The sequence below is a fragment of the Leptosomus discolor genome, chromosome 5, assembly GCF_034619465.1.
Source record: "Leptosomus discolor isolate bLepDis1 chromosome 5, bLepDis1.hap2, whole genome shotgun sequence".
NCBI lineage: Eukaryota > Metazoa > Chordata > Aves > Leptosomiformes > Leptosomidae > Leptosomus > Leptosomus discolor.
Window position 1 is genome coordinate 12,702,785 of NC_141395.1, and position 20,893 is coordinate 12,723,677.

Sequence of the window (20,893 nt, forward strand, 5' to 3'; positions counted from 1 at the left end):
AGACCAGCACAAAGACAGTAGCTTCAAGGATCCTTCAGAGTGCTTTCAATGTTACTACATCTGCAATACTTCCACAGCTACTCCCTGGCTTAGCAGGAAAGATTTCTCTTTATGTAGAGGTGAGGTTCCCATACCCTTCACCATATCTGAGCAACCTTTGAACCCCATAGGACTAGCTGGAGGGCACACTGATACTCGCTGTGAGCAAAAGCAATGAACTCCACACTTAGAGGTCAAACTGCTTATTTGGTCAAAGGAATATTAATTCACCAATAGTTCCCTCTGTGATCCATCTACATAGAAACTGCACTCAATGTATTTTTAAGTAGGAGACTAAGAAGCAAATGTGACAAGACAAGTGGGAAATATGAGAGCCTACAATTCTTCAGCTCCCATATTCAACAAGCTGAGTACACACGCAAGCATACTTTATAACCGCTTTACCCAACTGACACGCAACCAACAATCTGTTTCAGCAGACACATATATTCTCTTTATCATAAAAAAAATACTCTCTGATGGTTCTGATTTCAGCCTGATTTCCAGCCCTTCAAAGCCAATGAGATGCTCTCCATGGATTCCAGAGTCACACTGCCCCCCATTTCCAGCTGTACGTGGAAGCAGAGGCTTGGTCACCATTATCCTCAGATGTTTGTGCTCCAGGAAACATAATACTTGGTATTCTGTGTTCATTCACAACTCAGATTGATCCCATTTCTTTCTCTGTGGCATTGCTTGTAGTTATGTGTCCAGTCCCAGACAGCATCTCTACCACACCAGTAACATAGTGAGGTCCCTCAGGAGCTTCCTTCAATGTAAGAGTGAGTAGATGATGCTGCCACAGCACTAAGTGAACTTACTTGGAGCTGAAGCAAAGAAAAGACTCATTAAAGCTTTCAGCCCATGGGATATTTTGCAAAAGCAGCTCATGACTGAAAAGCAGAGCTAAGTATATACTAGTGCATGCCAAGAATATCCATCTAAAAGCCTAGGTTTGTACTTCATCTTCTCAAGAGCAGGTTAGCAGCATGCCTGGTAACACATGCCACTGAAACAGTCTCAGAGTCGCTTTTGCCACCTCTCTGCATTTGGTAGGGCTGCTCTGGTACAACATCCCAACTGCTTATCAACAGATAGTGGAGTTCAGCTCATTTTCCTGGATCTCAGTTGGTACTGTAAGGCTCAGGAGGATTCACAGCTTACGGCAGGATCCATTTATCGTATTTATGTTTCTGTCTACTTGAACAGCTAATATTGAAGAGATTTGTCTTATCAGAAGAGGCAGCATGTATTAATCACTAGACAGCAAGTAAAGCACCTGATGTACACAGTAAGAAGACCTAAGGGGTGAGGTAGTAGTGTTGGGACCACAAACACTTCAGGAAGAAGAAATTTGTTCTAATACGACATTAGCAGAGAAAGGAGCTAGCTAGGGAAAAAAAAAAAAAAAAAATCAAGTAATTTATAATGGAATTACAGTTGTAAAAAACCTGTAAAACTAGAGGCCCTAGAATCATGCCCTAAGAAGAGTTAATAATATATGGGGAAAGGAGAGGATAAAACAGTGTAGATGTTCTACATTTAGGAAAGCTACATCAAGTTCTGCTCACTCTCAGTCTACACAGACCTCAACTATACACTGAAGGGGAGGAGAGAAGGGTCAACATTTTAAACAGCTAATGAGTGCAATTGACTCTGCTAGTTTCAAGAATTCCTGCATGCCAAGTTCAGTCATGTAGAAACAGATGTGGTTAGAGGATGGGGGATTAAAGGGATTTAATTCACCCAGCATCTCCCTCTCAGCCAAGACAGAAAAAATTAGATGTGTAATGTCTTCTGGCAGGAGCAGGCAGTACACTGCCTTGCACTCATTACGGCACGCGGCGAAGAGAACTTCCTGTGTGCCTTTAAATAGGAAAGAACACCCCCCCCAAAAAAACCCACAGGACTTTCTAATCACAGAAAAGCAGTGGTCCCCAGGCTGTTCAGAGACATCAGCAAGGTCCAGACCACAGCAACCCCCATGCTGAAGAATCCAGCTACACTCCTGTCCCGCCATGACATGGTCAGGACCTGCTTTGACCCCACAGCACCAACAGAGCCATGCTAGGCTGTAATCCACTGCCCGAACCCCTGTGACAGCTTTGAACCTTAAACATTGATTCAGCAGAATACAGGTCATGCTTCCTTTTAGCAGCATAGCCTGGATGAAGCCAAGCTTTAACAGCACAATAGCTGGCTATCATATATGGACCTAGGTTTTAACCTGGAAAAAAAAAATATATATATATACACATACACACACACACAGAAACACATCCCTGTACTTCTCATCCTTTGAAGTATAATGCAGTAGGGCTGCTAATAAAAAGACTTCCCTTGATTTCACACACACACCTTATACAACAGCAAACTTGAAAAGGATTGAGAGTTTAGAGCAGGACCAATTTATTGGGTTAGCCTATTCCCTTTGCTAGTACTAAGCAGATTTGTACTTTAATGAGTTTTCTCCACTTTAGGAGAGTAAAACTCTCCCTGTACTTCATGCTCCAGAAAAGGCTTCATCATGTAATAAACACAACCTGCATACTGGCACTATTGAGGATTAGAACATGGTGTGGCTAAAACAACGTATGAACAGACATATCAGTTAAGACCAAAGACTGATCTAAGCTTAGGTCTCCAATAGCAGCTGACTACAGATACTTGGGTAAAATCTATACTAGTACCATTCTTATATAGCATACACTGGTATATGCTCTCAATTTCTGGCAAAAAGTAAGTTTAGGGACTCTGTACCAGCTGTTGTATTTGGACTTCTATGCCTGCCAACTATCATTAGATCTATACCTTGTGACTATCTAAAACTGTTTTTCAGAATCCTAAATTCTTGGCTTTCACAACACGTAGTTACAAGTTCCACAACTTTTTTAAATTGCTGTTACTTGTTTCAAATCAGCTGTCCCAAAATGCCACTCTTCGCACCCAATTTTGGAGAAAAAAATAGGTAATCATTCCCTTTTTCAAGCTACTTAGTTATACAAATACCCATCATAATCTCCTCCAGTTGTCCTTTTTTCCAAGCCCAAGAATCTCCCTTAAATATTCAAGTCATTTCTGCCTGTGATCATCATCACTGCCCTTCTGCAGTACTTCTACACCTTTCACTTGACGGGGCGACCAGAATCACATACAAGACACAAGGTGAAGGAACCCAACGGACTCAGATGGTGGAATAACATTTCCTCTTCCATTCTGTTCCTTTCCTACTCATTCGAGTTTTAAACACTATTAAGCACGGGGACAATATTTTCAAGCCAATCACTGTCCTGACTGGTAATTCAAACCCCATTACAATAGTCAGCAGTACTCCAGCATAGTTGGAACTGTGTCCCTTCCCTCCTTCTCATGCTCATTACCCCTCAAGTTTCTACTTTCATACTGACAAGCCACTTAGCGTTGTAAGGACCTAAGTCCTTCTGCAGAGTTGGAAACATTTTCTTTAAAACTATTCTTAATAATTTTGTATCACCAAACTTTGTTATCTCCAGTCCACCTCCCTTTACCAGATATCCCGAACAGTTCAGATCCTAACACAGGTCTCAGCAGCAGAAGGTTCTGACTGCTAACTTCCTCCAACGTCAATACTGAGCTATTCTTTATTCTTCATTTTTCTAAGAGTAAACCCACAAGGGCATCTCTGCTAATTACATAAGGATTTAGCTACTTTAAGAAATGAAAAGCTTTTCTTAAAAACCTGAGTACACTATCAGCTGGATCAGCCACATCTATGAAATTGGCAATTACTTCAGAAGTTCTTCAGAGCTGTATCCATCATTCTCCAAAATGTCACACATATATTAATACGTCTACTGGATGACTGGAAAGAAGATCCGAGTTTTATTGCCACAAGCTTGCTGAATGATGTGAAACAAATCCTTTAATCTCCCTGTTCTTCAGGGTGTCCACCTGTCCATAAAATGAGTATGATACCCTACGTAATTGTGTTGCTCTGCTGCTCACTGTTTGTAATGTACTGGGAGATTCCTGACAAACACAGCTGAGAGAGAGAAAGAAAGGTCGCTGCCTCAACAGAAGAAAACAGCGAGAAGAAGAGGGAGAAATACACAAAATATTCAGCTAGCTGTAAGCAGCAGAACAAGTAAACAGCTGAGTTATTTGACCACTGCCCAGCTCTGACGCACTGTCTAACCTGTAAATCATTAGCGGCTGGTTTCCCAGGGGCAGTTAAATTAAGAAAGACTAGAGTTCCTAGACTGAGGAAGCTTCAAAATTCCTCTTCCACCTGCACTGGAAGCCCACATCCCTGTCCACAGGATGTTGTTTCCTTCTCCCCAGCAAAAGGGAAGGGGGAAACACTCATCACAAAACAGCAACTGAAGGAATACAGAAGGGTCCTGTTGTGCTGACTGCCTCTCAGCCCAACACTCCCTGGGGCTCTGCAGGTGCTTTCCAGTTGATCCAATCTGTAAGGAAGAGTCACAGCACTAATTCCTGGTTGCAGCACTTTATGGAGGGCAGGAAAGATGTCATGCATTGTTCAAACTACCTAAATTTAGGCAACTAACAAGCTTCCCTTGCCCCATCACCCACCAGGTGCATTTCCCTACTAAGTACAGAAAGAGCTTCAGGCACTTGTTGACTAGGCTGGGTACCTGTCCTTCCTAGCACCAGGCAAGATTTCTACTGAGGGAGGTGGAAAGATACACAGTCCTACTCTCCCTACCTCAGGCAAATCCTGTGTAACAACCCCAAGTGCAGGCTGAATGGATGATTCAAGCCAGGTGTGCTTCCAAGACAGTTCTCCCATCAGCTACCCCACAACAACTCTGGCTATAAAAAGAAGGTCCAGAGCAAGTGTGCTCAGGAACAGCCACTCTGACAGACTCAGGTTCACATAGCATGCTGCACAGGCTTTCCTTCATCCCAGGCCAAATCCCTGAACCAGAAAGGGGAAGAACACGTAATGATGTCACCTTGGGGTGGTGTCACCAAGCCTCCACAAGACCAACAATAGTGCAGAGCCTGGGTTTGCCGGAGGAGGAAAAGAAATAGGAATTTGGCACCAGAGCTGGACAGAAGTAATTTCTGGAAGCCAAGTCATCACAGTGCTGCAGCCTCACACGAGAATTTCACCAGGTCTTCACAGAAGAAGGCTGCACACTTCAGCCCGCTTACCGTGCTTTCAGACCATCATTTCCACAATCATCAGGATACACTCACTTGTTTCACTGTGTTCCCCAGGGCTCAGTTTCAGCGCCAGTCTTGTTTAATATCTTTATCAATGATGGATGAGGGGATCAAGTGCTCCCTCAGTAAGTCTGCAGACGACACCAAACTGGGTGGGAGTCTTGATCTGCTTGAGGGTAGCAAGGCTCTGCAGAGGGACCTGGACAGGCTGGATCGATGGGCTGAGGTCAATTGTATGAGGTTTAACAAGTCCAAGTGCCAGGTCCTGCACTTGGGTCACAACAACCCCATGAAATGCCACAGGCTTGGGGAAGAGCGGCTGGAAAGCTGCCTGGCAGAAAAGGACCTGGGGAGGCTGGTCGACAGCTGGCTGAACATGAGCCAGCAGTGTGCCCAGGTGGCCAAGAAGGCCACAGCATCCTGGCCTGTATCAGAAATAGCGTGGCCAGCAGCAGTAGGGAGGTGATCGTGCACCTGTACGTGGCACTGCTGAGGCCACGCCTTGAATACCGTGTGTAGTTTTGGGCCCCTCACTACAAGAAGGGCATTGAGGTTCTGGAGCGTGTCCAGAGAAGGGCAGCAAAGCTGGTGAAGGGTCTGAAGAACAGGTCTTGTGAGGAGCGGCTGAGGGAACTGGGGTGGTTTAGTCTGGAGAAGAGAAGGCTGAGGGGAGACCTTATGGCTCTCTACAACTACCTGAAAGGAGGTTGTAGTGAGGTGGGGGTCAGTCTCTTCTCCCTATCAATAGAACAAAAGGAAATGGCCTCAAGTTGCGCCAGGGGAGATTTAGATTGGACATCGGGAAAAATTTCTTTACCGAAAAAGTAGTGAAGCATTGGAACAGGCTGTCCAGGGAAATGGTGGAGTCACCATCCCTGGAAGTGTTCAAAAAAACGTGTTGATGTGGTGCTTAGGGACATGGTTTAGTGGGCATGGTGGTGTTGGGTTGATGGCTGGACTTGATGATCTTAGAGGTCTTTTCCAACCTTAATGATTCTATGTTTCACATCATCTTCCATTGCCCTCACAGAATGTTGCTTTCTGTTGCTTTGTGTCAAGGTTTGCAGGAGGAAGGAAGGTTGTTTTACCCCTGCTGCACTCAGGGCATATCCATAGGAATTGTGGTTCCATAATCTGATAAAAGATAAGGCCATTCAGCTCTCTCTAAGGTTTAGAAACACACAACCTAAAAACCTGAGAGAACTTATCAAAATGCAGTATCAGCTAATACCTTTAGTTATACTGCCATTAATAGCACCTTATAATCAAAATAAGAAAATCCCTATTTTGTTACCAGCCTGCAAGTTAACTCAAAATTTACATTACAGTTCAACACAGATTCAATCTTTTTAATAATATACAATTTTCCTGGATCTATGGTTGGCAGACACATACACACACAAAAACCTTTAGGTCATTCTGACAGCTGCTTACAAAGACTAATCCACTCCCGATCATGCCTTCAGCATGAAAAAGTACCAACACCTGTTTTTAATCCACAAATGTCTCCCCCATATCTAGCAAAACCAAAAGAATAATAATCAAGTATTTAAATTTACCTTCAATGTGACCGCTCTGTTATATTCAGTATGAAATGCACCGTCCCTGTTGAACAAGGAGTGGGGAATAGTTTTAACTTACAGTAATGTTGCTGGAAAACATACAGCTGCTTTTCTTCACTTCTCACTAACTAGAACAACATTATCTTGCTGAAGCCACAGAACTAAGTAGAATTTATTGTATTGTAATTTAAGGGGGGCGGGGAGAGAAAGGGAAAAGGGAGAGTGCAGAACAGTGTAAAGCAGACAGGTTTCCAGTGAATAATTTCCTCCCTTACACTTTAACAAGAATATTTACTAAGGCATGATCTGTGGAGATTGAGATGTAGCTGCTTGGTGTCTCTTAACAGTACTCCCACTCCTATTATTTCTAGGAGAAAAATCTCTTGCTGTCTCACTACACTTGCCTTTCTCCACTTACTTTACGAAGTGCTATCTCAAGTCAGAAAAGCAAGCATAGGGAGGTGAAGCGACTTGGCCAAGGTACTTGCCAGAGGGCACATGACAGAGAAAGTAAGAGCTCAAATCTCAGGCATCAGTCGTGTGCTTTGGGTAGTTTTAGTCCATTGGGCAGCTCTCCCAGGCCCCGCCCATGCTTTTAGTGTACTCTATTCAACAGCAGAATAAATTTATCTCAACTTCTGTTACAACACATGCTTACAAACTGAAGAAACAGCAATTGATTTCACATGTCAAAGGATAAAAAGTAAGAAGTCTTCATGCTGCAACAGTATGGAACTGCAAGGAGAACAAATGGTCCTAACAGGGGCATGAACACTTACAAACTACAAATCCCAGCCCAGCACTCACTTATAATGGAGTAATTCCACTCCTTTCTCCTTCGAATTAGGATCTACTTTCATCTTCTTGCATAATTTTCGGCTTTCAGTATCACTGCAAAAAACACATATTGGAAGAAAAACGGTTACTAGAAAGGAAATTAAATGCATTCAGTTCTAAAAACTCATTGCTGTGCTTCCTCATCAGCAATGAGTTTCAACTAACAGTAATTTGGAAGCTGTTCAGCTAAGTTTGTGGGACAAGCATTGTGGAACACCGCATTATCCAATTTAATTTCTCTGTTTGCTTGGTCAAGACACAGTGAACTGTGACAAAACCACAGTCCAAAGCCGGGCCCTGACCAGTAGAAAATCAGCCCATTCTAGCATGTCTGAGTACCTCAGCAGACCTTCTGCCCATGGGATTAACACAAAATTTAGATAGTCAAGTTTTCAAGAAGACTGTGCTACTGTTACGGTGGTGGTCAAAGAGCACTGTTCCGAAAAGATTCAAAGAGAAACAGCAGGTCAGCTTTTATATTTGGCAGAACATAAAAACAAAGAGAAACATCTTCATGGTATCTCCAAGCCCCGATCAGAAGTGGCTGGCCTTAAAAAGGTTCTGCAGGAACAAAAATCAATTCAAATTTTGAAGCCCCAAGCTCAGCAACCCCATTTACTCTAGGTATGAGGAACGTGTCCTGGAGTCACACCTGGCAAGTGGAGGTAAAGACCATCTGCTACAGCTCCTGAAGGAGGCGGCATGCAACAGCAGACAGATCTGCTAGAGGTGGTTTTCAAACTGAACAAGAGTGAATCGCTTCCAGCACCAGATTACACTGAGCTGAAGAAGGGAGAAGGGTCATGAGAGAAAACTGCATATACATTTGCTTAGGTGGGCAGCTAAAGGGTCTTCATGGCCTACCTGCTGCCCTAAACAATACAGAAGTGAAGCTGTAAGTATAGTTCAAGCTGAAGTGAATATGAAGTCAGTCAAAGACCTGGGGAAATGAGTACAACAGTACAACTACAAAGAAAAGAGGATGATTCACATTGACAAGACTATTCTTTGCACTGACAAACAGCAAGATTAAAAAGCTTGGAAACTTGTTCCCAGCAGAGGACAACTTGTACCTTTTACGCAGATAAATCAATTTAGAAAATGAAAACACTGAAAACCCATCAAGTTTAAACTAATTAGAGACACTTTAAGAGACACTGAGATGCAAGGGTTGCAAGAGCCCCACCAAATTAAGTGCTGCTGCCAGCACTGGTGATAACCCTCCCAATGTTCTCCAGCTGCCTTTCCGCAAATACGAGGAACAACAAACGTAAGTTTGCAGTGTGCCGCAGATGAGAGCGCACCTCTGTGGGAACTTCCCAAATGCTTACTGTAGATGGAAATGAGGAGGGGTGTGCCACAGGCACATGCCTCAAAATCAGAACATTATGCTGAAGACGGAAATGAGCATTTTAAGGAACTAACAGCAAGCAACTACCTCACCAGAAAGGAGCACCTGTAATCCCAATTGTATAGAAGCATGTTTATCTGAAGAGTCTTACTGAACTGATGTCAGATCTGCATTTTCAGATCATAGCTGAAGCTAGTCATTGTAACCCATAAATGCTTTCTTTACTTCTCCAGGAAGCTGGAGATCTGAGCCTGAGAAGACAGTTATTTTCCATTTATTTTGGAAGGTGGAGCTAAAACATCATGTCTGCAGCGTCAGCAGAGGACCAAAATGGGTATCAAGACAATTGATTCCGTTTTCAGTTCTGCCACCAAATTCGTGCAACTTCAAACCATGTGGGGGAAAAAAAAGTGCAATTTTTCCTTATTTGTTATTTAGAGATCCAGCTGCTCATCTTAGAAAAGTTCTGCAAGGTTTATAATGGAAAAAGGCTACAAAACATTACTACTGAGATGTATCTGTGAGTAAGCAGCTAGCAACGCCCACCACTCCAACTCCTACCAATTCATTTTCTGTTTGCATGCGTTTCCATCAAAAAAAGAAAGATAAGAAAGCTGTTTCATTGGAAGGAAACAGGATCTAAGCCTGCCCTGCTTTCACTGCTCCCTTTGTAAAGATTCACATAGGTGCTTGAATGCACAGGAAAGCAAGCAGCAGTTTGCTCCAGTATGTCTCTTACCATTTAGTGGGCAGATTCTCTGCACCACTGTATTGGGAGTTTAGTCTGTTTATGCAAGCTATCTGCCCTGATGCAAGGCATGGAAGAGGAGCAAACTCCCAGAATAGGAAGTACCTAACTACGTATCAGTAATTTTTTTCATGCATCAGTGAAAATTTTGCACATGCCAGACCCACCAGCTCAGATGCTATACTAACAATTCCTTGGGAAAAGCAGAAAAGGAGACATACAGAAACGGCAGAGATCGACCCATTTTGCTTTTCCTTCTGCTTTCATTCGCAGCCAGGCAAAAATAACCTGCAAAGAGCAACCTGCTCCAATATCACTTGGTAATGACCATTATCCTTAATAAGAGTAAATATCAACATAGATGCAGTCTCTGCTCTGAGATTTGTCTCTTTGGATCTCAGCCAACAGGCGCTCTCTGAAGATGAGCTCCTCAGCTCTCACATGGGAGAGGGTAATTAGGACTCCCGTTCTCGCAATTTAATTATAGCACTTGAAGAGGCAGTGTAAGAGTTTGTTACAAAGACTAACAGGAGGAAGAAAAAAAAAAAAGAAAAAACACACAAACAAAACAAAAAACCAAACTCTAGAAAGCCAGAAACTGCCCCCAAAATCAGCACTCTACTGCCCAGGTCAAGATACTCCAGTCAAGGCACAAGGCTCAGGAAATACTGGTTTGAGGATGAGGTCAGTAATGTGCCCCCAGCAGCCATCCTTGGCTGCCTCCTGTCACTTCTGTCCAGAGCAATTCAAACCCTGGAAGGTCCCTGCTGTGCTACTGCTGAAGGGAGCCCTGCTTTGCCTGCAGGCAGTCCTACAAATCATCCAGCTTTATCTCTGTGGAGAATAATCCGAAACATCAACCTATTTACAATACCACAAAGGACCTAAACCAGCAGCTGTCTATGTGATAATAAGGTCAAACCTTAAGTGGCACGATGGCACAGCTTCCTTCCACTCCCACAGGCATGTTCCGCATGCTCCCCCTTCCAATGAAGCCAAAGTGGGCTCCAAAATGCTCCACTGCTGGAGAAGCGAAGACATAGGGCAGCTTGGTAAAATGAAAGATCCAAGTTGAACTAACTAAGCAACAAGTCTAAAAAACCACAAAGACAGCATGCATCACAGGAATACTTCACCCCTTTCCATTCACATCCCTGTCTCCTCTACTGGGAGACACTTCTGTTGTTTGGGGTTATGATGGAGCTGGCAGGAAGCCCAACTGGAGTGCTCCCTGTAAACCTCTGGGGTCCCTTGTCAGCGTTAGCATGCATGAGTAATCACTTTGGACAGGCAGCCAGCTGTTACTGGGGCAGGAGGAGGGTGAGAGGCTTGTGAAGGAGATCTGACCTCCTTTAGCTCACCATCAGTGATGCCAGCACCTGAAGGGGACATGCCACAGGCACTCCTCAGGAGTGGTGCTGGATGCTCTGCCTGTGCAGAGCTTCCCACAGGCCTGGGAGCTCATGGTCATATAGATGGAGAAGCAGTGAGAGACGACGGTCCTCAGTGGCAGCAGCAACCCAGAGAAAGGCTTTTGCAGCAATCTGTCAAGGTAATTTGGAGAGAGAAAGAAGAGGGCAAAGCTAGGCAGAAGGAACACAAAATAAGATCCAGGAGTTTGGATGCAGTAAGTCCACATTGGTTTCTACAAACAAGTCCAAGCTGGATGGATCCTGAGTAAAATGGTGTATGGAGGTGGCAGTGCAAAACACCCTCCTTGGGGCAAATTCAAATATTGTCCTGTCAGGTCCTGAAGGCAGCAGGGCAAGACCAAACAAACATTCTCAGCACCATCCTCTCTCATGAGCACAAATAAGATCTTCTGCAGCTCCCTAATTATTTTCCTTATCACAATGTTGCCCATTGGCTTCTCATCAAGAAGGAAAAAAAGCCTCTGAGGAGGAAGGATCTGGAATGACTGTCAAATCCTCTCTTAAGAAATGACAAAAACACCATCCGAAAACAGCTCATGTCTCCAGTTGCCACGTAATAGCAGCACGTGCATGTGCTGTGTGGCTGTAACAGTTCGACACCACAGTGCTGGAATCTACTAACACTTTGCAACACAGACTAGACCCAGCCTTTTTATTCATCTGTACCTACTGTGTTTCCAGGCACAAGAGAAGTACTCTGACAGCACCAATTTAAACAACTCTGTCAGTAAATCTGCCTGCACAAAAACTACCTCACTCCACTATCAGCATATCATGTAACCACATGTGAACCACAGACCTCACAATCTGTAAACAGATTTTATCTCTTCTATCTGTACATATCTTCATCTGAAACAGGGCTCAACAATCCACATAAACGATGCTTCAGTAGTCTCTTATATCCCAATTGTGCCTGTAGACCCCAACGCAATGGAGGCTCTGTTGTATCAGTGGCTGTACAAACATTGTCACTGTCCCAATAGCTGGAAGGGACAAGACTGTGCAGGTAAAGAGGAGGAATGGACTCTGAGAGCAGGGCAATACCGCAGAGAAGAAACATGGCTGCCTACAAAGCAAGCCTCCCAACACTGGAAAAAGCTTTGGAAGGTACCAGTCAAAGCTGCCGTCTTGCTACCAGCACGCTCTCTCATTATTGTCTCTGTTGTGTAATTGCTTTCATTCTTTTACGTTATGATGAAAACCATCGTACAGAGAACAACTCCAGTTACAATTTCAGGGAAGTGCAACTGTAATTTCAGACCAGCCCTCAGAAGTGAATTATCAAACAGGGTTTCCCAGGCCAATGCGCAGCCTCTGCAATGCCCTCTGGCTACCTTCCATGGAATACCCTCTCCAGACAACAGACTGATGAACACCCTGAGAAAGCATGGAGTTCAGATCCTGCCAAACAACTAACTGAGCTTGTGACCCAAAAAAGCAGCAAAAGGGGTGTCAATGCCAGAAATTTCCTCAAGCCACCTAAAAATAAAATCCACATTTGCACTTGCAAACCTAATCTGAAAGAGGAAGTCATTAACAGTCAGCTGTAGTTAGATGGGCTCCTACAAGGTTTCGAAACCAAAAATGCAATTCATTAGCCGTTGGGGACAATATGGGATTTTGAATATGCTCCTTGCATCAATCCCACCCTCCAACAAGTACTGTATGATCCATTTATGCTACAGCAGTCAGTACTTTGCTGACCAAATGAAAACAGACCAACCCTTGCAAAACTCTCCTCTCGGACTGCAGGCATTGCCTCCCCATAGCCCTCACTCCTCCCTCCCAGCCCAGGGCAGCAGCTGCCACAACTACTGCTGCTGACAGGGTGTCACATTTGAAAGGCTCCTCATGTTCTCTAATAATCCCAGACCTTGCTGTATCACTTCCTTGAGACAGATCTGAAATCACACAAGAAGGGGGGGGGAATCGCTTCCCAAACCATCAGCCTAGCTTGCAGAAGCACTTCTCCAAAGAGCTGTGCTAAGCAGCAACTGGATGTAGCGGCTTACATCTACTCGAACAGAAAGCCCATACGCAGCTCTCTGTGCAGACAGGCACTTTGATGCTATGAGTGGGGTTTAAGAACGTGCAGGCACCAAAACAGGAACAGGACCCAGGGGAGACTGAGGCAGAAGTAATCAGCATAGGAAGCTTAAAACACAAGATTTGTCTTTGAAAACAAAGCAACATTTTGCCACCATCCCAGGTTCCTGATGGAAAGTGTCTTATGGAAGAAGTAACAATAGCAACAGGTTTCCATAGTACAGAACCAATGAGCTGCTCAAACAATGCAGCAGATGAAAAGCGTGAATCTTTTAAGGGATGAGGCAGCATAAAAACCAAAACCAGAAAACATGCTGCTGGAAAAGAATTAAAGATGAGGATGAGCAGATTGACAGGACACCTTCTCATCTGAATTTAGGGCCTGACTCTCCCCCCTCAAATGCAGAAAAAAGCCTCCCTGTGACCCACAAGGCGATCACAGCCCTCTGCTCCAAACACTCCCGTGGAACGTGCCAGGAATGCAAACAGAATAATCCATGCGCTGTGGAGACCCAGTGCCACTCGTCACCAAATACAAATTACTCCCTGTGCCCATTAGTCAATTAGAAAGGCCAGGAATCTATAAGAATGAGATTAAAAAGAAGTATTTTCTGAAAATTCAAACCCATGAGATTAATTCTCATTGCAAGCAAGAGCGAGCCAAAGAGCAGAAAGAAACCCAAGACAAAAAGGTAACAGGTATCGTCAAGCAAAAACAATTAAGGGAAAAAATTATAAGCTCCAGCCCTGCAGAAAGTCAAGAAGTTATAATGAACGGTACTTTCCACGGAAATATAAATTACTAAGAGGCACTCAGCAGCCCACATACCTGCACAGAAGTAAGGCGAACACATTCACAGGAGCTATCAAAGACTTTGCAGGAACTTCTAGAAATGATGAACACTCAAATTCTCTTTGCAAAGCAGCAGCCTTCCTCATCGGACTCATCCACACCTCCTCTAACTCACACAGCCTGGTACAGGGGAACACTGTCCTAACCTGGGACACAAGACAAGTAGCACTCCAGCTTTGAGTTCACATTAATCTAAGATTCCCACAAAAGCAGGTGTTGAAGGTATCACCCACTGGCACACAGACGCTGCAGCACATTGTTCTGTTCCCTTGGCACCTGCTTTATGACCTTTAGCTGCACTATGGGCCTGAAGAGGATGCTAGAGAATGTTTTAAATGAAGTACTGAATGCACGAAAATGGAGGTAACTTTACATAAATCTCAGCTTGCTTACTCTTTGTTTTAGTCTGAAAAGCAGCAACACTGAAGATTCACAGTTAATGAGCAATTCTAGGCATAACCCATGGAATACACACGATTAGCAAGAAACAGGCGTGAGCCCAGGCTCACACACCCAAGCACTACAGTGGATTTTAGTTAAGCATTCTGCATTTCTGACTTAATGTAATACACCAGACTAAATGGTTTTATGTTAGGAACTGAGAGCTTACTTAAAAAAGGATTTTTTTTTCAGACTGGCATAGCACTTCCTGCATGGTCACTCTTACAGGAAAACAAAAGGGCTCTAATGTGAATTAGCATTAACTGTGCAGACAGGTTATGATAGAGACAGGAGGAAGGCATTGAAAATCTATGCTGCAAATGCACAGTTTGCCAGTATAAACCACATCCACACAAGGACCACGTTGTCAGTATAACTACACTTGCAGTGTTCCTGATGGACACCTGGCTTACCTCCCCTGCACCAGCTGCAAACAGAGCCCCTGCTACACCCCCAGGCTGGCACCTAACCTCACGTGTCATCCACTCCTGAGCTGCCACTGCCCTTCACCTTAAATGTGACCTTAGAAAAAGGCAGAAATCCCAGACACTGTGAAACTACTTGGATGGAAGAGGACGCATCGGTGCAAGAGCAGTACTCCTTTCTTCTTCCTTTTTTCTCTCTCCATTATATCTGGTAATTTTTATTTGCAATTTCAAAGCTTTTCATCAGCTTTAAAATTCAACTACAAGGAAGGAAGATGAGCAGACATTCTTTTAAATAAATCCTGCTTCTGATGGGCTTTATAGGAGTGAAGGTAAAAACTAAAGAGCAAAATGACACTTAATGCCATCTGTACTAACAGCCTTATTTCTGAAATTCCTCCCTGCTATTTCAAGGCATTAAACAAATTCATTTATGATCGCCTGTATGGGTAAAGCCTTTCCGTATCAAAGTATTAGGAAATTAGAAATTTATGAAGGAAGATTTCATCTAAAAGGATGATAAACATGGAAACTGGGGGAAATCCCAGGAAAGACAACTACTTGTTAGATTTGGTGCTGTCGTGAACCAGCACACGTTTAGATGTCTAACCTTGAAAGGACTGCTTTACCAGCCAAATTACGGCCTTACCTTTATGCTAAGTGTCACGGGATTGCAACAATAACAAGTAATTATTGGGCATAGGGACTACAAGAATGATGCACAGGACACACCAAAGGGACTACAAGAATGACACACAAAATCAGAAAAAGTGGGATTAAAACCAAACAAAAATTAGTCAGACATTTTAACCAGATGGCATTTCCTTTTCCTAGCAGTCTGATGTGCTAAAGCCAAGCACACGCGCTATGACAGCAGATGGAAATCACACAGCTTTGTTTATGTTTGGGACATAAAGGGAACCATGCAAGTTTGAGCAGATAATAACTACCCACAGCCAAAGAACGGGCATTTTTTTGAAAATAACAGTCCACGATTGGGCAGGAGTTATAGACAGTAAAAAACGTGAGACAATTCAGCAACAGGAAAACCCAGGAGAGTTCACTCAATCACATTCAGGATGGAAAGAGCTAGTTTGAACCTCTTCTGCCACCTCCTCAAAGCTGCACCTGACCACAATACGTTTTATAACCTGCCAAACACATTTTATTCTCTTCAGCAAAGCTATTTTACTTTCTTTCCACGTCACCCAAAGTCCTTGGCCACTCCACGATCTACCACAAAACTTACTGAAGAAGGGTAGTGGATAACTTTATAATGATTAGTCTTCAAAACCAGACCTTGGGCCATCACAAACTGGGACTTGAGCTTTGTCTAATTTAAAGACAATGAACAAAAATTTTGTCTTTCACTTAAGCAGGCACATTACTTTGTACCTTTTACTTGCCACCATAAGGACTTGCCAAGAGTTTCTGTTTTTCATGAAATTCCTCTTTTACTCAACCACATCAATGCTTACTTCCAGTTGTACTACGCCTACAAAGATGGAGTTTTCGGGAGACAAGGGGGGATGCAGAGGCTCTGCAGCATGCACACCGACCATCCATCTGCCTATGCAGCACACACAGCTCCACTGCACCCCAACCTGCTGTTACAGTTAGCAGCAGCCGGACTCTGAGACTACACAAAAGGACACGATAGTTTCTTTTTGCAGACATCTTAAGCTTTGAAGTCCCTATGAAGCTCTTCAATTTTCAAAATTTCTATCAGATTACTAATAAAAATAATTCAATAAATAACCCAACCCTCTGCCTGCTTACATGCCCATCCCAGTACCATTTGAACACACTAAATGAAGAGCACTCATTTGTGCTGCCGTAGCATTTTTCCTTTCAAAGTTCTCCACGCTCTTTATAAACACTGACTAATCAATCAGGCAGTATTTATCTAGTTGCCTGGAAAACAGATACACCTTTTAACAGCACAAAGTAACAAATGAATCATTCGCAGAGCCAGGAACAGAAGCTGGGACTCTCAGCAACTATTAAAGTTGCATGTCCCCAAACACAAGTCCCAAAATACTTGCAGAAGATTTACCAACGCACAACGTTGTGCTCTAGCCCTGATACCATGCATTTCACAGAGCATGATTAATTCAGTGCTCTGTTCTCTCACCATTCATTCAACATCAACCACTCAGCAAGGACTTTTAATTAAAACATGGAAAGAATAAACCATATTTTTGTCACATTATTTGTGGGTCTTTCATTCACAATTGAAATAACTTCACATTTAATTGTGTACAGAGCCGCATATGCTATCTCAGCACACAGGAGCAAACAATGACCGCTTCAATGCTGCAAGCAGTCCTCGTGCTGCCCCTTCATCTCTAGGAGGTGTCTACCTGCCTGCACAAACTGACTGAAATCTCCCGTGAATGAGCACCTTATCTACAATACTGCACTCAGCATGGTCTTGCTCCAGAGCGGCACTTAACACAAGCGAGCCTAACTGCGCGGGAAAGGCAGGTACTTGGCACTTCCCAGCCCTACAACTCCTCAGCCCATGCGCTCTGGGGACCCCTGCTACCCTGCCTCAAAGTGACAAACTAAGTGACAACCTCCTCTACTTCTCACTAACCGAAGTTGCAAGAAACCAACTATTTCCCCACATTATGCTGAAAAACTAACCTCCCTGGTCTCTCCAAGACCACTCAACCTGGAACTGAAAGCTCAAGTCTAACCCCCTGTCTCACACCACAGACCCAACAAAAACCAAGGCCAAGGAGCCCTGTTTCCATGTAAGCCAGCAATTCAGGCAGCACGCCGCCAGCCACAAACCTGCTCACTCCCCTCCGCTGTACGTAATACACAACATACTGCCGAGACTTAGCAATCCATGATTCCATCAGTGGAGTAGTATGTTCTTGCTTTCTCCTGAAAATGAGGGGAAGGAGGAGAATGACAAGAAACAAAAAAAGCACCGCCAATAAAGAAAAGAAAAAGACTACCGTCATCGCCACAGGGAAGCAGAGACACAAACCACAACTCTGCATGTATGCCAGCCTTGCCAACGCTTGGATCTGAAGGCAAAGAAGTCCGCTACAGTGTGATGTGAAGACCAAAGCCAAAATTCCCTGCTAAATATTGCTGCCAAACAAGCCATCTCTTGTCAGTATTTGTAAAACAAATTGAGCCTGTGCTGTAAATATCCCTGCATCTGTGCACTGTTTGTTTCAGCATGAAGACTTGCAAATAAGCTTCACAGCGTACTTGCAGTGGGAGAATAGCTTGAGCAACCCTGGTAGGACTCAGCTGTTCAGGCCCTACAACTGGCCCTTTGTGACCAGTGACAGACAGCACTTACGGCAGCCTCTCTCATATTAGCACTGCGATGAGGCAGGCAGCAGTTTGCAGCCACTTGTATACTAAAAAAAAAAGGCAATATGTAAAGGAAAAAAAAAAAAAAAACACTTTCCAGGAAAAAAAAAAATGTTTAAAAGTTATCTCAACACTGAGATTGATTTCAGAATGTTTTAAAGGTTTAGCAAGCAAATCAACCACAAAACTTGGTTCAGGCTCAAACTATTCGTTCGGGAGGTTTTTTTGCATGCATCAAGTCTTCCAGCTCACCTTGCACCATGAGGCAAGTTCACAAACTTTGTTATGACATCCCTCTGCAGGAGTGAGGAATAGAAGAGACATCTCTGACAAATACCCACCTACAGTTGGACAGATCATCTATTATCTCCAGGTTCTTCCCAAACAAGTGATCTGAAAGGAAGTGCTGCTCAACCCTCGAAGACAATTACAGCTATTGCCATGTTACAGCACCCCGTCCACTGCCTGTCACTTGGCAAGTGGCAATCTGATCGCGCTATTACTAGCACCAAAGCAAATTTTGGGAACCTACAAATCTATTCCCAGGTCTCCCAACATCTTACAGCATGACTTTCACCAGGCTGCTTCATTCTCTGGGAATAACTCACCTTTCATTACAAAAAGGAAGCTTAAATATTTCCCCACCACAGTCAGAGGAAAGGCACTGCAATTACCAAGCTTCCTACAAAATGTATTAAAGCACTACCTGGAGCAAACTTTAAAACGTTTCTTGCAAGTAACTTCATAACAAAGTTTGGTTTAGATGACAACATTTGGAAAGGGAGAGCATATTAGGATTTGATGAATTGAAGTGCATTTTACAGCAAAACAAAACAACACATTTCCCTCCCAGTCCCCATCACTTACAAACTCAGGAGCAGAGACTGATACATTGAACTAAGTGCCAAAACTTCCCTGGATTTCAAATTGAAGGCCTAAACACTGAATCTTTCCTTTTCCAACCCAGAACTAAAACCCTGGAGATGGTTATTGCTTAGTTGTATTATATCAGCACTTTGAAGGGACAGCAGTTGTATACATATGCCATAGGTGCACACACACCATAAGCAGTAAGTCCCGCAACAGAGAGGTAGCCTAAACCAAAAGGGAAACAGAAGACAAAAAGAGGTAGTGACCACTCCACAGTCACAAATGGGGCTGATCACAAACTAAAGCCAAGAAGCTGGCCCAAAATCCTATTTGCTAGCCATCGTTACTGACAACCAAAAACCGTTCATCAGTGCTTTTGTTAGAAAACGAGACTTTCAGAGGTATGCCAGATCTCCACACAACCTTCATCCTCATCAGGGTCAATACAATTTATTTGCTGGCTTTTCAGCGGGTGGGAAGTGGTACAGGTTTCACTGACCTCCAAGGAGCAGCCCTGCTTTCTGCCAGCGGATGACTTGGAACACCGTCCCTATCAATTGGGCAGAGATGAAAGTGTCTCTGCATTTGGATGAGCCCAGCAGAATGCAAACAGAAGGCGGAAGCAGAGGACTCCATGGGAAAGATACCTGCCTGGTGGCAGGGGAAGAGCAAGACAAGTTAACCACCAACAGCAGCATGTTAGCTTTGATTTACCAACGACTTACTCTGTGTCACTGCTTGATAGATGGAGGTTGGTTTCAAAAGTGTAATTTTAAGGAAGCCACATGCCCCCAGGACAAGGGGCAATGGACACAAACTGGAAGACAGGAAGTTCCACCTGAACATAAGGAAAAAAACTCTTTACAGTTGAGGTGGCAGAGCACTGGAACAGGCTGCCCAGAGAGGCTGTGGAGCCTCCTTCCCTGGAGATATTCAAAACCTGCCTGGATGCTGTCCTGTGTGACCTGTTCTACGGCAAACCTGCTTCCGCAAAAGGGTTGGACTAGATGATCTCCAGAGGTCCCTTCCAACCCCTGCCATTCTGTGATTCTGTGATTTTTCAGAGCCGACTCAGATTTGTGCACAGCGTACAATTTGTTCGTGGCAATGGATTCATGGCAATCCACCCAAACACGCAGGTAGGCAGCAAGCTGTTCCTCTGCAGCACAGGAAGAGGAATTTGCCACTTGCAGGCAAAGCTCTCAAAGCTGCAGAGGCAGAAAGGCACTACGATACACAAGCTAAAACCACAGGCAATGTGTTATTGAGCAGAACCACAGTGAAGGCTTTCACATCTGCAAACCAGAAAGTACACACCTGTTCATTCCTCCACACACAAGAAACCACTTACAAAAATAAGTTTCCCTGCGTTCACATTAAAAATTGCCATGAACCTACAAAGCACAGAGGAAGTTCTTTAAAAGAAAGCACATTTTATTGAGAAACACAAATGGGTGGATGCTTCAAAACCAAGCAAGCAGCCCTACTGCTCGTGCAACATCTGCTGTTGGAGCAGATCTGCACTGCCCTCCTGCTGAGGCACAAGATGTGGGATTCCTCCTCCCCCACCTTGTTGAAAAGCTGAAGCAGTCGGAGTTTCCATGCTATGTGCCCCCCATGAAAGGTGATGCTAGCTGGGGTCTCCAGCTTCAGGCTGAAAAATGTACTGTCAGAGAAGAAATAACAACAGCCATAAGGAAAAAATGATTCCCCACCACTGGTCTGAAGGAAAAGAATATGGTAAGATGTAGGCACCCTACAGCGATGAAGAAACTAC

General features: G+C 43.9%; 1 protein-coding gene across 1 annotated transcript in view; it reads right to left on the reverse strand.

Moving 5' to 3' along the window:
• Positions 1–20,893, reverse strand: part of PDIA5 (protein disulfide isomerase family A member 5) — a 104,395-nt gene that overhangs the window by 68,234 nt on the left and 15,268 nt on the right. Inside the window, exons 4-5 of the mRNA XM_086465510.1 lie at positions 7,581–7,664; positions 6,771–6,816 (exon numbers count right to left, since the gene is read on the reverse strand). Of these exons, the coding sequence (XP_086321636.1) occupies positions 6,771–6,816; positions 7,581–7,664 (130 nt within the window). The remainder of the gene's footprint in view (positions 1–6,770; positions 6,817–7,580; positions 7,665–20,893) is intronic.